We start from the raw sequence: 14,456 nt of genomic DNA, 5'->3' as shown, positions 1-14,456 counted from the left end.
ACTGATTCAGCTTTTATTAATTAGCAAGATGCATCTTAAAAGAGAAGAAACAAAAGACAGAGTAGCTACCAGAGCCAGGGGTGCTCCATGAGCAATCACAAAGGATTAGGGGTATACAGGGCTCAGGAAACCATTTGAGCAGATGGGGGCAGCACCCTCCGAGAGTGGGCCCGGACCCATGGGTGCTCCAAGATCTGGACCAAGGGCAACCGCTCCGAGGGCTGGTATCTGAGAAGCTTGGAGATCAAGTCCTGAGCCCCCAAAGGCATTGATGGGGGAAACCTTACATCTACCTGATGAGGCCAGAGAAGAAAGGGAAGTATGGTTAATTTCCTTGGTCCATTCAAGGCACTGTTCGGGATCTTAGCAGACAATCTTTGTGTGTGCCCTGGGCTCCGCAGGCCCACCAGCCCCCACTGACTAGTGCCCGCATGAATGCCCAGAGTGTGGCCTTCCCACCTTGAGGATGCGTCTGTAGGTCTCATTATGGGAGGGGCTCTCAAAGGGCGGATTTCCCACCAGCAGCTCGTAGCAGAGCACCCCAATGCACCATAGATCCACCTTCTCATTGTATGTTCTCCCCTCAATCATTTCTGGGGGCAAGTAGTCCAGTGTCCCACACATTGTCCTTCTCCTAGAGGGCAGAGAAAGGAGCACTAAGCAGAGGATCAGTACAAGGGAAACTCCTTCCCCAGCTTTCAATGAGACAGGAGACCCTAGGAAGTCCTGGCAGCTCTCTCCCAGGCACAGGAATTTGGAAACACCAAATTTTAATACAGATCAAGCTTTGAAGAAGGCAAGTACTGGGATCCACCAACTCCATATTTTAGAACTTTTTTTTTTTTTTGGAGGTGCTGCACGTCATGCCAGATCTTAGTTCCCCAACCAGGGATCAAACCCGTGCCCCCTGCAGTGGAAGCACAGAGTCTTAACCACTGGACCACCAGGAAGTCCCTCCATATTTTAGAATTCTTCATACAATTATTTAGCTCACGATCCAGGATATTTTCACAAGGAAGATTTGGAACAAACTGATGGCACAACAAGAGGGACGAAGTAAATTAATTATGGTTTATTCATACAGTAAAATTCCTGGAATTATGGAGCAATGGTTCTTAATTTATTTACATGGAAAGTTATTGGTAAAGTTATATGTTAACAGAGATTAATCTCTGTTAAATGGTTGAACCACATTCTTTCAGTCTACAAATACACATTAAATATAGGCATTTGAAAAAAGGTAGTATTTAAATACAAACCTAGGCTTGTATCTGGATCTTACGTGTGAAATAAATCAAACTGGATCATTCTTAACTGGCACCCAGGGTGCCACCACCTGACCTACCTTAGAGAGGGGGTGTGCACAGACCAGCCAAAGTCTGCAATCTTCACCTCACCCCTGAACCCCAGCAGCAGGTTCTCCGGCTTAATATCCCTATGAATCACCTTCTTTTCATGGCAGTAGGTCAGAGCATCTGCCAACTCCTCCATTACCTGTGTGAGCAAAGAAAAAGCAGTCTGGAAATGGAGCTGGCCATGGGATGATTATTGCTGTGATTTCCCATCTGGAGCCCCCCAAAAATCTCTTGCTTCCTATTTCTAAGTCAGTTCCACTCATTTATTCAGTGAACTCCCGTAGAGCCTTTCATGTTTCTTTCCATAAGGTAGCGCACTTAGATTCTGTTGCTTACAACCAAAGAATCCAAACTTACACACACAATTTATTAATATTCTGGGGGTAATTAGGGTATCCAAATGTGAAGTTGCAGGGTATAAGAGTCATTATATAAAATTTATAGATTGAAATTCAGAAATAAAGAAAAAAGCAATCTGGATATTCATGACCACCACAAGCAGTGACCCCCATCAGCCCATAGTAAACTCATGAACCCGAGCCCTCAGCCTCCCACCTCACCGTGGCTGTACGCTGTTCGTCTAATGTGTGGCTCTTTTGCAGCTCCTTGTAGAGCTCACCCCTTGGAGCATATTCTAGAATCAGGTACATCCGGCGTGCATCATGGAAGTAGTTGTACAGGCGTAGGATATTGGGGTGTCTGCGCAACAGAAGGAGGAAGTGTCAGGACTCCTCCCTGAGGCCCAATTCATGATGCTATTACAAGTGACTGGTCACACAAGGGGCAAATTGTGCTGGGACCAGAATAGTAACAGCATGATCTGGAAGTTTGTGAGGGGAAAATGAAACAGGCATCAAGATTCTGATGTCTGACACAGGGAGCTTTACATGGTGTAACTGGAATGAACTGCAGAGAAAAAAAATCTTCGTAAAGCAATTATACTCCAATAAGGATGTTTAAAAAAAAAATCTTCGAGGTGAGAGCAAAGGGCCTATTTGGGGGTAGTATTGGGGGAAATGCTGAGTTCAGATGTCGGAGATGGAAGAGGAAACAGGAACAAGAGAAAAAAAGAACTGGTAACAGGAATCTCATACAGAGACTGTCCTTACTGTAGATGTGCCTGGATTTCAATTTCTCTGCGCAGCTGGTGTTCCAGTCCTTCCTTCTCTATCTGGGACTTGAAGAGGACTTTCAGGGCCACAATGAAATGGCTTTCCTTGAGCCGAGCCAGGTACACATTCCCAAATTTTCCCTTGCCGAGAGGACGCCCGATTTCAAAGTCATCAATTGTGAGGCGCCGCCTGATAGGAGAGAAGGAAAAGAGCCTCCGTTTCGGAGGTGGGTGGAGAGTCAGAGAAACTTCATGCTCGCCTTCCTCTTTCACTTTACCCTCCCTGGGCCCCTTTCCCTTCTCAAGGGCCCTGTCAGGGTGTTTGGTCAATAACTGTCAGTCCCACGAGGCAACCTTCACACGTGGAGCTTGCTCTTCATCCCTCGGTCCCACTCCCCTTCCTTTTTCAGATACAAAACAAAGGCGCTCACATGGTTGGGATGCTGGGCATCGTTTGACCTGCTACAGCTACTGAAAAAATAAAAGAGACGTCAATACTTTCTTCTGTGCACACCCACCCCCAACAACTGACACCAGGCCTTTCTTCTAAACCCTCTTTCCCTGGTCCTGGTACTTATCCCTTTCACCTGCGGGCTGAACACTGCCCGACTTCATCTCAGCTTTCGGGTGGCTCACTAGACAAGATGGTGGTGAGGAAGATGCCTTCCTGAGCCCTGCGGAGCTGGGTGTCCAGGAAGGAGGTAGCCCTCAGGCTGGGGCTCTTCCAGTCCCGACCTGCTCCCACGCAGCCTCGGGGCAGTCACTGGGCGGACGCCGCCTGCGGGTTGCGCTGAGGCTCACCTGCGCTCACACCCACCACTGAATTAGAGAAGATCCTGAAAAACCCGGGCCAGGCCCTTTATAGTAAGTGCTCTGGCCCCATTGGCTGAGTGGGTAGTTCCTGGTTGACTCCCACTGGTTGAAATGTCTAAGGCTTAGGCAGCGTGCCCAATAAAAGAGATAGGAATGAGAGCTTCCGCCCGTGGTTGGGGGGCGGGACTGAAGGCGCTGGGCCAATGAGAGGGCAGGGCGCGGAGACAGGAAGGCGGGAGCCGGGGCAGAAAGACATGAGAGGAGGGAGCGCCAGAAACCGGAAGGGGAGAGAGGGTGGAGGTGTGAGGAGAGCCTGTAATGCAAAAAGCCTGAATGAGTGAGCAAACATATAAATCCGTGACTGAGTGACTGCTTTAACGAACTCAGTGATGTGACGCAGGTGTGACTGAATATAAACCAACCGCAGGAAGCTGCCGGGGTACGTTGTGCAGTTGGCAAACTCCAGAACCACGTGCAGCCCAACTGGCCCCAGCTTGAAGGGCGTGTCCTATTCAGGCCGCTCCCCAGGGTCCTCCTCAGTCACTCGCTTATGTGAGGGTCACCACTGTGGAGCTCCCCGAAATTTGTGCCTCTGTCCCCCAATATCCTGTGGCTTGTGTGCCCTCCCCCAATACACCTGCCTCCCCCAGCCCAGGACTGCCCGGGCCACTTGGAGTGGTGGCACGGACCACAGCTGCATTCCGCCCTCCTGTCTCAGGTACTTACTACAGCAAAGCTGATCCTTGAACAAGGGGGCTGGGGGGGTTGGTATTTAAGGGCGCTGACCTTCAGCATATAACTTATGGTTGGCCCTCAGTGTTACCACCAGGGTTCTTGGACTCCCTAATCAATAGAAATTGATAAGAGGCCTGAGGAGAAATTCAGGTAAGGCTTTATTGGGACTCCTGCAGCAGGAGGGAGAAAACAAGTAGCAGGTTCCCTGGCTCGCTCCCTGAAGGGAGGCAGGCTGGGCCCGTAAACGCGGTGAGCCCAGGGGTGGGGCTGGAGGGGTGGCTTAGGTAATCTGCCCACCCCCTTGGTGGTGCTGTGTGCAGGGGGCATGCACAGTACCCTGTTTTTGCTCCCAGTACCCTGTTTTTGCTCCTGGTACCCTGCTTCTGTTCCCAGCTCCTCAGAAGTGGCAGTTGGGTTTTTGGTCTTTTTGTATCTTGTTGCTCATAATTTGCCCCAAATGCACATGCATGCAGTTATTTTTAGTCCCTTATAGTTTGTATTTTGTTACTGGAGGAGATGTTTGTCCAGGTGCAAGCACTGCAGCAAAGGGTCCCACGTCCCAGCTTGTCTTATCAGTATTTGAGATTCCTCCATATCTGTGGGTCTGCATCCAGGGAGGGGTTCAACCAACCCCAAATGGTGCAGTGCTATAGCATTTACTATTGAAAAAAACCTGCCTTAAGTGGACCTAGGCAGTTCAACCCCTGTTGTTCAAGGGTCAAGTGTATTTGTTGGACCCAGTAATCAGTTTGCATTTTGGGTCTCAAATAGTAAAATCATCCCCCATATTTATTTGTTTGGCATACACAGAAATTTCAAAAACATTTGCAATTGAATTCTTTTAGACAGGTAATAGGGTGAATTGGTGGGGAAATTTAAAAAGGAAAAAATCTCCTCCCAACCCAGAAAAACCTCTCCAAAAAGATAGTAGAGAAATAAAACAGTTTAATATTGTATAAGCATTAAACCAGAATGTGATGCACAGCACAGTTGCTAAGAGATTGCAAAGAATAAAACTCACCCTTTCATATAGCCAAACAGACACAACCCATTACATACATTTCCAAACAAACAATAATTAGTTCTCAAGTACTGACAGCACCATTTGTTACACATAGTTCATCCTAAATTTACCTGGTAATTGGGGTGACTATCTGCTGTTACATTGGCTTTCTAGAAGGGAAAACTAACTTCTCAATTCTTTATGACAGGGGAAGTTTTGCTACTTGGAGCAAGGTGCCTGTCAAAGTTAGGCTCCTACCCTCCCACAGAAGCTGGGATGTAGGGATGCTATCTCCTTTGATGTCTTCATTTCAAAGAGATGGATTCCTAGGTCTTTGAGAAAGACATTCCTGGGTTCGGAGTGTATTGGGGTGTTTGTGGAAAAGCAAGGCTAGTGTGGCTAAGAGCTGCATCTTCAGGGGTTAGAGTGGTACGAGGTAAGTTGGAGAGATAAAGGGAGGCAAATTGTGTAGAACTTTGTCAGCCATAGTAATGAGGTTCTAATATGCACCTGAACGTGTTCTAAAATGTACCTGTGGGGGACTTCCCTGGTGGTCCAGTGGTTAGGACTCTGCGCTTTCATTGCTGAGGGCCTGGGTTCAATCCCTGGCTGGGGAACTAAGATCCCACAAGCTGTGCAGTGTGGCAAAAAGAAAGAAAAAAATAAGGACTTGCCCTTGACCAGCTCCGGGAAGACCACTTCTGAGTCCTTGGAATATCTTGACTAGTGAGAGTGATTTTTATGCTTACACCTGTAGGTCCCACTGTATTATTATGACCAGATAATTCATGCTAACAATGTGACTCATGATGAAGTGTGGGCTTTGTATTGCCTGAGGCAGCACTACATCTTTGCCTTCTGCGGATCCTGAGTATCCATGGTAGGTCACTTAGGCGCTGCGAGCCTCAGTAAAGGAATCTGTGGACTCTGAAGCTTGGGTGACCTTCCCTTGTTGGCGATAACTGAACATGTTGTCCCACATCTTTGCTGAAAAGTTGAGTCCCTGTGAACTGCACAGGGAGGGATCACCTGGAAGGGGTGCTTGGTTTCTCCCGGACTTTATTACACGTGCCTTTTCCCTTTGGTGATCTCGGTCTGTGTCTTTTTGTTGTAATAAACTGTCATCATGAGTATCACAGCTCTTCTGAGTCTAGTGAATTCTCCTAGCAAACCACCCAGCCTGAAGGTGGTCTTGGGCAGCGAAGAACCATGAAAGTTTCCCTGAAAAAGAAAAGTTATGACCTAGATGGGTATTCTGGTAAAGGCTTCCCTAGGGAAGTGCTATTTGAGGTGAGATGTGAAGGATAAGCACTCACTCACTAGCCAAAGTGGGTAAGGAAGAGCCCTACAGCAGGTGGGGAAATGAAAAGAAACAGAAACAGGAAGTGAAGAGAGAAGAGCAGTCAGACACGTGCAAGAGAAAAGGCAGTAAATTAGGCACATCCCTTATCAGGTAAGGCCCCACGGACAGGCTATGTTAAGGATTCGGTTTTTATCCCAAGAGTTAAGGGAAGTCATGAAACACTTTAAGGGTGTGTGTGTTGGGCAGGTAGCAGGGAGTGAGATGCATCATCTAATCTGAGTTGCATCTCTGGTTTCACTGTGGAGAATGGATTGGAGAGGAAACATGGGTAAAACAAGACCTAATTACTAAACAGAATTAGAGGTGATAGATGATGGTATTATGGTCTAGGAAGGAAGTGGTGGATTACAGAGAAGAGGATAGACTTGAGAGGCATTAAAGAGGCAAAACTGGCAACTTTGCGTGTGGGGGATGAGGAAACAGAGGTAACCAGGCTGAGTAAGGGAGTTTTTTTTTTTTGGCCGTGCTGCATGGCATGTGGAATCTTAGTTCCTCAACCAGGGATCAAACCTGTGCCCTCTGCAGTGGAAACCTGGAGTCTTAACCACTGGCCCGCCAGGGAAGTCCCCTGGGATTTCTATCCTCGGTAACCAAACAGTGCCATGTAGTGTAGAGGCAAGACTAAAAGTGGATCAGGGGCTTCCCTGGTGACGCAGTGGTTAAGAATCCGCTTGCCAATGCAGGGGACACGGGTTCGAGCCCTGGTCCGGGAAGATCCCACACGCCACCGAGCAACTAAGCCCGTGTGCCACAACTACTGAAGCCCTCATGCCTAGAGCCCGTGCTCCACAGCAAGAGAAGCCACCGCAATAAGAAGCCCGCGCACCGCAACGAAGAGTAGCCCCCGCTCGCTCTGCAACTAGAGAAAGCCCACGTGCAGCAACAAAGACCCAACGCAGCCAAAAATAAATTTAAAAACTTAATATTTGATTAAAAATTTAAAAAATAAAGACATGGCCTTATCTCATTCTTTAAAATAAAAGTGGATCGGGCTTCCCTGGTGGCGCAGTGGTTGAGAATCTGCCTGTCAATGCAGGGGACACGGGTTCGAGCCCTGGTCTGGGAAGATCCCACATGCCGCGAAGCAAATGGGCCCGTGAGCCACAATTACTGAGCCTGCGCGTCTGGAGCCTGTGCTCCACAACAAGAGAGGCCGCGACAGTGAGAGGCCCGCACACCGCGATGAAGAGTGGCCCCCGCTTGCCACAACTAGAGGAAGCCCTTGCACAGAAACGAAGATCCAACACAGCCATAACTAACTAACTAACTAAATAAAATAAAATAAAAAAAGCAACGTTTAAAAAAAAAAAAAAAGTGGATCAGAATCAGGGAGAAGTGGGAGCCATTCTAGGAATCTTTAAAAAGTCAAGTGGAGAATGAGACATCTTTGAAACACCCAAGTGGGGACAGTAAGAAGACAACCAGGGGTTCAGGTCTAGAGCTCCAATAAGTCAGGACTGGGAAAATAAATTTCAATTTGTTCAAAGTAAAGAAGGTAACTGAAGCCAAGGGTGCAGATGAAGCCTTGGAAGAGACCACAGAGTGAGAAAAAGGCCTGTGAAAAGTATTTAGAAATTTCAAAACTGAACGGGTGACTAGAAGTGGATGAGTTAGCAAGTTAGAAAAAAAGAGGGAGAGAGAAACCCAGGAGAGTGATGTTACAGAACCAAAGAAAAAGAGTATTTCAAGAATGGAGTGGTCAGCGGGGTCAAGTTCAGTCTCAAGAAAAACAAGGGCTTAAATTTTATAAACATGGGAGTCACCACCGACCTTGGCCAGAGTGGTGTAGAGGGTGGGACTGTAGCAAGGAGGTTCACAAGGTAGGGAGGCTTGGGAAGTGGAGGAAAATAGAGGAAGAGGTAATGGTGAAGTGCAATAATCGCAAGGAAAGGAAAATAGGTCCAAGGGGACTCCTCAGTTAAAGGGAGAGGGAGGAATAAAGAAGTGAGATGTGGGACAGAGTGGTGCCTGACACTCAAGGCAATGTGTGAGGACAAATCAGAAAGGGTGAAGGACAAAAGAACAGGCAGATGAGAAACAGGCTTTAGGCAGCTGAGATCACAGGCACGGCAAACGTTGGGCAGACTCTATGATGGGGAAAATGTTGACAATTGCTTAAGTGTGATTCCAGGTTTCAAGGAGAGAGAAAGTGAGAAGAGATCACATCAAATGTGTACGAAGATTTATACCTAAAATCAAGAGCATGAAATGGAACTAGAATGAGCAATAATAAGCAGAGAGGTTGAAAGATGACGTGGCTACAGATGCCATAAGGGACAAGGGAGGAAAGTGATGAGGATGCCTGTTAACCAGAAGGTGATCAAGAAAACAAATGACGTAGCAGGACTCGGGAGACAGCACACAGAAAGGCGTTTCTTCCTTCACGTCTCAGAAAGTTGGAGAAATCATACAGGGAGACTATCTGAATTTGTCATTAATGAATTTGTGGCCCCCAGTTAGTCACGCTTGGTCATTGTCTAAAGTGTGTGACTTTGAGAAGGGAATCTGGAACCATCTTTCTAAAAGACAAACACCAGGGGGGGAGGTAAGTGGCATCTTACTAACACCTTGGCCTGTCGAATACCTGCTTTCTACTTGCTCACCTGGACAGCCTCTCCTTGGCATTGTTCTTTCCTCTGTCCATGACTCTCCACACCGTTCCAATTTAAAGATTGCATCTGGCTGGGTGCACTGACACCCTGGTTTCTGGAAATGCCTGATTTGCTTTGTTATATTCCTAGTATTTATCCTCTCGTTAACGCTTTCAAGCATTGTTTTAAAATGTAGGATTTAGTATCCTGATATGAGGCCAACAGATGATTGCCGTTGAAGAAATACAGTTCTGCAAGATGAGGTCACGCCATGCTCCACAGGGTCACATGGGGATGCACTAGAGTGGAGTCAGAGGCAAAAGGATGGAGGCGGAAGTGTAGGCAAAGTTGTGTTGTCATTTTCACTGGGAGCATTGGGCCAGGTGAAGCCAGCAGGCTAAGTAGGTTTAGGATTAGCTAGTTGGGATAATTTCAGCACAGTTCAGAGTGCAGGGGCTGTCCTTAGTTTCCTGGGATCTAGGGAAGGGTCTTGAAGCATGAGAACTTGATAAAGGCAGTAGTTGTGGGGTCTGGGCTCTGGAATGGCTGGTTTGTATTTGAAAGGCACACCCAGTGGGGAAAATTATCTGGAGGAATCAGCTAGCTCTAGGAAGCAGTCTCTACAGGATCAGCAAGGTCCCAAATGTTAGAACTTCAGAATAAAAGCACATACTTTAACACATGGATATCCAAAACAAAGGGAAGGAGAGCGGCCAGGAATTTTCTAAAAAGTCTTCCAGCAGGTAAGAACCAGGTCAGGAAGTACAAACAGGAAGTCAGACCACAGGGCCCATGGCACTGACACTGCTCTGAGGGAGGCAAAGTTGCCCATTTACCATTTAGACCTTTAACTGTGAGGTGTGTAACCTACCTGTGAGCAGATTACAAATCTTTAACCCTAAACTCTTAAGGATGACGTCATTGAGCACTCCAGAGCCGCTCCCCCCGCCCCCCGCCCCATCCCACAACTGAGACAGGAAAGGTCATCTGCAGGCCAGAGTGTGAGTACAAAGGGGAGAGGCACATACTCCCAGAGACCAGATTCCTGTAGGGGTCCAGCACCATGTCTCCAGCAAGGGCCCTCCCCGCTGGAACCACCGGCTCCCACTCTCTCCAAGTGAAACTCACACATAGATCATGAACGCGACTAAGCCTGAAACGAAGTTTTTAATTAAATCTTGTCAGGTGCATTGAATGATGCACATATTCCTTATTTCTTTGTTGAAGACAGAGGCAAACAGCATCAATAGCAGGAACAAAGAGACAAGAAATTGTTGACTTACGTGCTATAGGAACACACAGCATTGATCTGGCATTTACATCTTTATAGATAAGGGTAAGCAAGCAGTGGGTGTATTTGCAAGTCAGACCACTTGAAACCATGTATCTGTATATATACATACACACAGAAATACATATATATTAGGTCTATACACATTTATATACATATATACGGCCTCAAGTGGTGTACATACATACACACACATATACATACATATATTAATATTGGGAAGAGATAAGGTCCTTTGTCACCATACTGCCTCTGTACTTTGTCATCACTAAATTAAATCCTGGCTAGTTTGTTAAGTTCTACTTTGGCTGATTTTTTTTTTTAACAATTTCACCTCAGAGTTATGACTCACTTTTTGTTGTAGGAAACTGTATTTTCTTAATGTTTGTTACAGAAGTCTGAATTAATCGGCATCTTAGTACCATTTAAGTCACTATGAAGACATAACACAGCAGGCCTGAGACTGCTATTCTCTTGAGCTTGCAAGGTTCACCTCTGCAAGGGCTGGGGTTTGGGACCTTCGATTTCAGGAGATTTCCCATTATTCCCACTAATGACGAGTGGCTCAGTGTGCCCAAGTTTTTTTGTTTACCTGTGTGGCTTAATGCCGAAGATCGATCTATCCTTCTAGAGGTCTAGAATTTGGTATGTGCTAGAGTGTCCCCAAGAAACCCTGGGCACTGGGTCTCTAAGTAGCTTCCCCAGTAGACATTTCAATCTATTGCTGTTAACTCCTTGATGGAGCTTAAATTAGGCCCATCCTGTTGTGACTTCCCTGAGACAGGACCATTGCAGATTGTCCCTGGTTTCCTCTGGACTTCAGTCCTTGTGCCTTTTCCCTTGGCTGAGTTTGCTTTGCACCGTTTTGGTGTAATAAAGCACAGCTGTTGAGTGTAACAATATGCTGAGTACTGTGATTCAGCAAATCACTGAAACTGAGGGTGGTCTTTGATGACCCAAAACAATCATTCATTATGACTACGATCTGGCCATAAAAGCTTGTGTAGACTTTCTTCAAGGTCAACATATGTTCTATACGGTGCCAACTATATACACAGCTTTGTGTAAACACTGTGTGAGGGAGCCAAACATTATAAATTCCCTGCTGCATGTAGCCATTCACTAGAACACACATACACTGAGTGTCTACTAGGAAAAAAAGAACAGAATGGGACAGTGGCTGGATGTGGGTGATGAAGAAAAAATGGCTGCAAAGTGTGTCTGGCTTGGGCAACAAGGCAGAAGACAGTAGGATTCACGGACAATCCAGGCACCTTAAACACAACTCTGAACAATCTACAGGTCTCAGCTGTAAGATCTGTTCTCAGAAATTCTTGTGGATACCAGGCTTTTCATTTCTCCAGTTAATTTAGGATTTCTATCCCAACATCAAGATAAACCACCAGAGAACCATGACTTTGGACTATACAGTTTGGCCTGTTTTCTCAGAGTCCTTCTTTGGCATTATAAGCTAGGCAAAAATACAGAAGATGTATAAAAGAACCAAATGGAAATCAAACAACTGGAAAATTCAAAAACCAAAATGAAAACTCACTGGGTGAGCTCAATAGTAGATTATATACGAGACAGAAAGAAACCAGTGAGCTCAAAGAGACATCAATGGAAATTAATCAATGTGAGGAACAGAGAAGAACAGACTGGTGGAAACAAAAAGATGGGAGCCTGAGGGTCCTATGGAACAAGAATGTGAGAATTATCATTCACGTTACTGGAGTCCCTGAGAGGAGAAAAAGCGTGGGGTTGAAAAAATATTTGAAAAATAACTAAAAATCTCCCAAATTTGGCAAAGGGCATACACCACATGATTCAAAAAGCTGAGAAAACACCAAACAGGATAAACCCTAAAAATTCTATGCCAGGACACATCATAAACTGCTGAATATTATAATAAAAAACACTTTGAAAGCACTTGACGGAAAGGATGCCTTTCAAATAGAGGAACAATGGGCTGAAAGGCAGGTTTCTCATCTGAAACCATGCTGGAAAAAAGGAGATGGACAGAAGAAAAAACAGACATGTTTTCTTTTGTCCTAAAAGAACTGTGGACCCCAAGTCTTATGTCCCACAAAAATATCCTTCAGGAATGAAGTGAACATAAAGACATTTTTAGATGAAGAAAGAAAAAACATTTGTTAACAGCAGACATACCCTAGAAAAAAGGCCACAGGAAATTTGCCAAACAGAATGGAAATGTTAACAGAAGACTTGGGACTTCAAGAATGGAGAAACAACAATGGAATGGTAAAAGTAGAGGTAAACAGACTATGCTTCTTATGAATTTTGTAGAAAAAAAAAAAAAACAACACTTAGTTGAGGCAAAAATTACAATATCCAATATAGTTCTCAGTATACAATGAGAAAATACAACAATTATATTAAGAGTAGGGAATGTAGGTGAACCTAATGGAATCAAGGTTTCTATACATCAAAGTGCTAAAATGCTGGTAACAGTCTGTGATAAGTTATGTATACATAATACATAAAGAAAATTAAGATATATACTCAAAAACATTACAGACGTATCAAATAGAATTCTAAAAAATGTTAAAATAACCCACAGGAAACAGGGTGGGGGGAACCCAAATAACAAAAACTGGAAAACAAGAGGAATAATACAAAGGGAACACAAAAAAAAGATTAATAAAATGGTACAGTTAAGCTCTAACATATCAATAATTATTTTAAATTTAGATGATCTAAACCTACGAATTAAAAGTGGCAAAATGGATAAAAAAAAAAAGTATGACCCCAACTACATGCTGTCACAAGAAACTTACATCAAATATAATGATGTAGATAATGTTAAAAATAAAATTATGGAAAACTATAAACTACAAACATTAATAAAAGAATGCAGTAGTGACTATACTAATATCAGATAAAGTATGCTTCAAAGGCAAGAAAATGAACCCTTTTATTATGATTAAAGGGTCAATACACCAAGATGACATAGCAATCCTATATGTGTATGCACCAAACAACAGAACTTTGAAATACATGAAGCAGAAACTTACAGAACTTGTAAGGAATAGACAATTTCTCAATTATACTTCAGGACTTCATCATCCCTCTCTCTGCAACTGACAGAAATACTACACAGAAAGTCAGTAAGGATGTAAAAAATCTGAGCAATAACCCCAACCAAGGGGATTGTGCAGACATTTATAGAAAGTTCACCCAGTGACAGCAGAATACGCATTCGTTTTGAGAAGCCGTACAGAACAAGATATACCACACCCTGGGTCATAAAACAAACTTCAACAAATTTAAACAGTCAAACCAAACATGAAACAAATAAGAAATCAGTAACAAAAAGATACCAGAAAATGCTCCAAACAGTAGGAAATGAAACAATATACTTCTAAATAATACATGGGTGACAGAGGAAGTCTCTAAGGGAATCAAGGAATATTTAGAACTGAATAAATTGTAATGAAAACTTGTGGGATAAAGCTGGAACAGTGTTGAAGGAACTTTAAAATACTTAATGATCTGTTAGAAAAGAAAAAAAAAGTTTCAGATCAACAATCTCAGGACCCCTCAAAAAATAAAAAGAGCAAAATACAACCAAAGCAAAGTAGAAGATACGATATCATAAAGATCCGAAATCAGTGAAATTAGGAACAGAAAGGTAAAGGGACTTCTCTGGCAGGCCAGTGGTTAAGACTCTGTGCTCTCAATGCAGGGGGCAAAGGTTCAATCCCTGGTCAGGGAACTAAGATCCTACATGCTGCATGGTGCGACCAAAAAAAAAAAACCAAACAAACAAAAAAACACCCAGAAAGGCAATAGAGAAAAATCAATAAAGTGCTGGTTCTTCAAAATGATCAGTAAAACTGGTAAATGTCTAAGATTGACAATGATTAAAAAGAGAGGTGACATATTTCCAAAATCAGGAATAAAATGGGATATAAGTACAGACCCTGTTGCCATTAAAAAGATAATAAGGGAATACTCCCAACAAGTCTCCAAATAAGAAAAGTTACATAAAATGAAACATTTCCTTGAAGAGGACCAACTATCCAATTTATCCAATATGAAAAGATACTCTGAATAGTTTCATACTTATCAAATAAAATAATATGTAACTAAAAAGTATCCAGAAAATCTCCAGGCTCAAATGGTTCACTGGAGGATGTTATGAAACATTAAAACAACAATTAAAAACAATTA

At 44.1% G+C, this 14,456-nt stretch overlaps 1 protein-coding gene across 3 annotated transcripts; it reads right to left on the bottom strand.

Moving 5' to 3' along the window:
- Positions 1-29: 29 nt before the first annotated feature.
- On the bottom strand, positions 30-3,268 carry AURKC (aurora kinase C). Of its 3 annotated transcripts, none has more exons than XM_068529346.1 (7): positions 3,054-3,268; positions 2,898-2,937; positions 2,465-2,656; positions 1,916-2,054; positions 1,346-1,494; positions 460-634; positions 30-293 (listed from the first exon to the last, which is right to left on the bottom strand). In XM_068529346.1, exons 1-7 carry the CDS (start codon positions 3,079-3,081, stop codon positions 123-125), a joined length of 894 nt encoding a protein of 297 aa, XP_068385447.1. In that variant the 5' UTR covers positions 3,082-3,268; the 3' UTR covers positions 30-122. The 3 variants fall into 3 exon arrangements, with proteins under 3 accessions (XP_068385447.1, XP_068385448.1, XP_068385449.1); XM_068529347.1 differs by having other exon boundaries at positions 2,898-2,934; XM_068529348.1 differs by lacking the exons at positions 2,898-2,937; positions 3,054-3,268 and adding an exon at positions 2,821-2,841.
- Positions 3,269-14,456: the final 11,188 nt, after the last annotated feature.

This window comes from Eschrichtius robustus, chromosome 19 (genome assembly GCF_028021215.1).
Source record: "Eschrichtius robustus isolate mEscRob2 chromosome 19, mEscRob2.pri, whole genome shotgun sequence".
NCBI lineage: Eukaryota > Metazoa > Chordata > Mammalia > Artiodactyla > Eschrichtiidae > Eschrichtius > Eschrichtius robustus.
The sequence above is the reverse complement of the archived record's forward strand: the minus strand, read 5'-3'. Positions and strand labels throughout refer to the sequence as shown.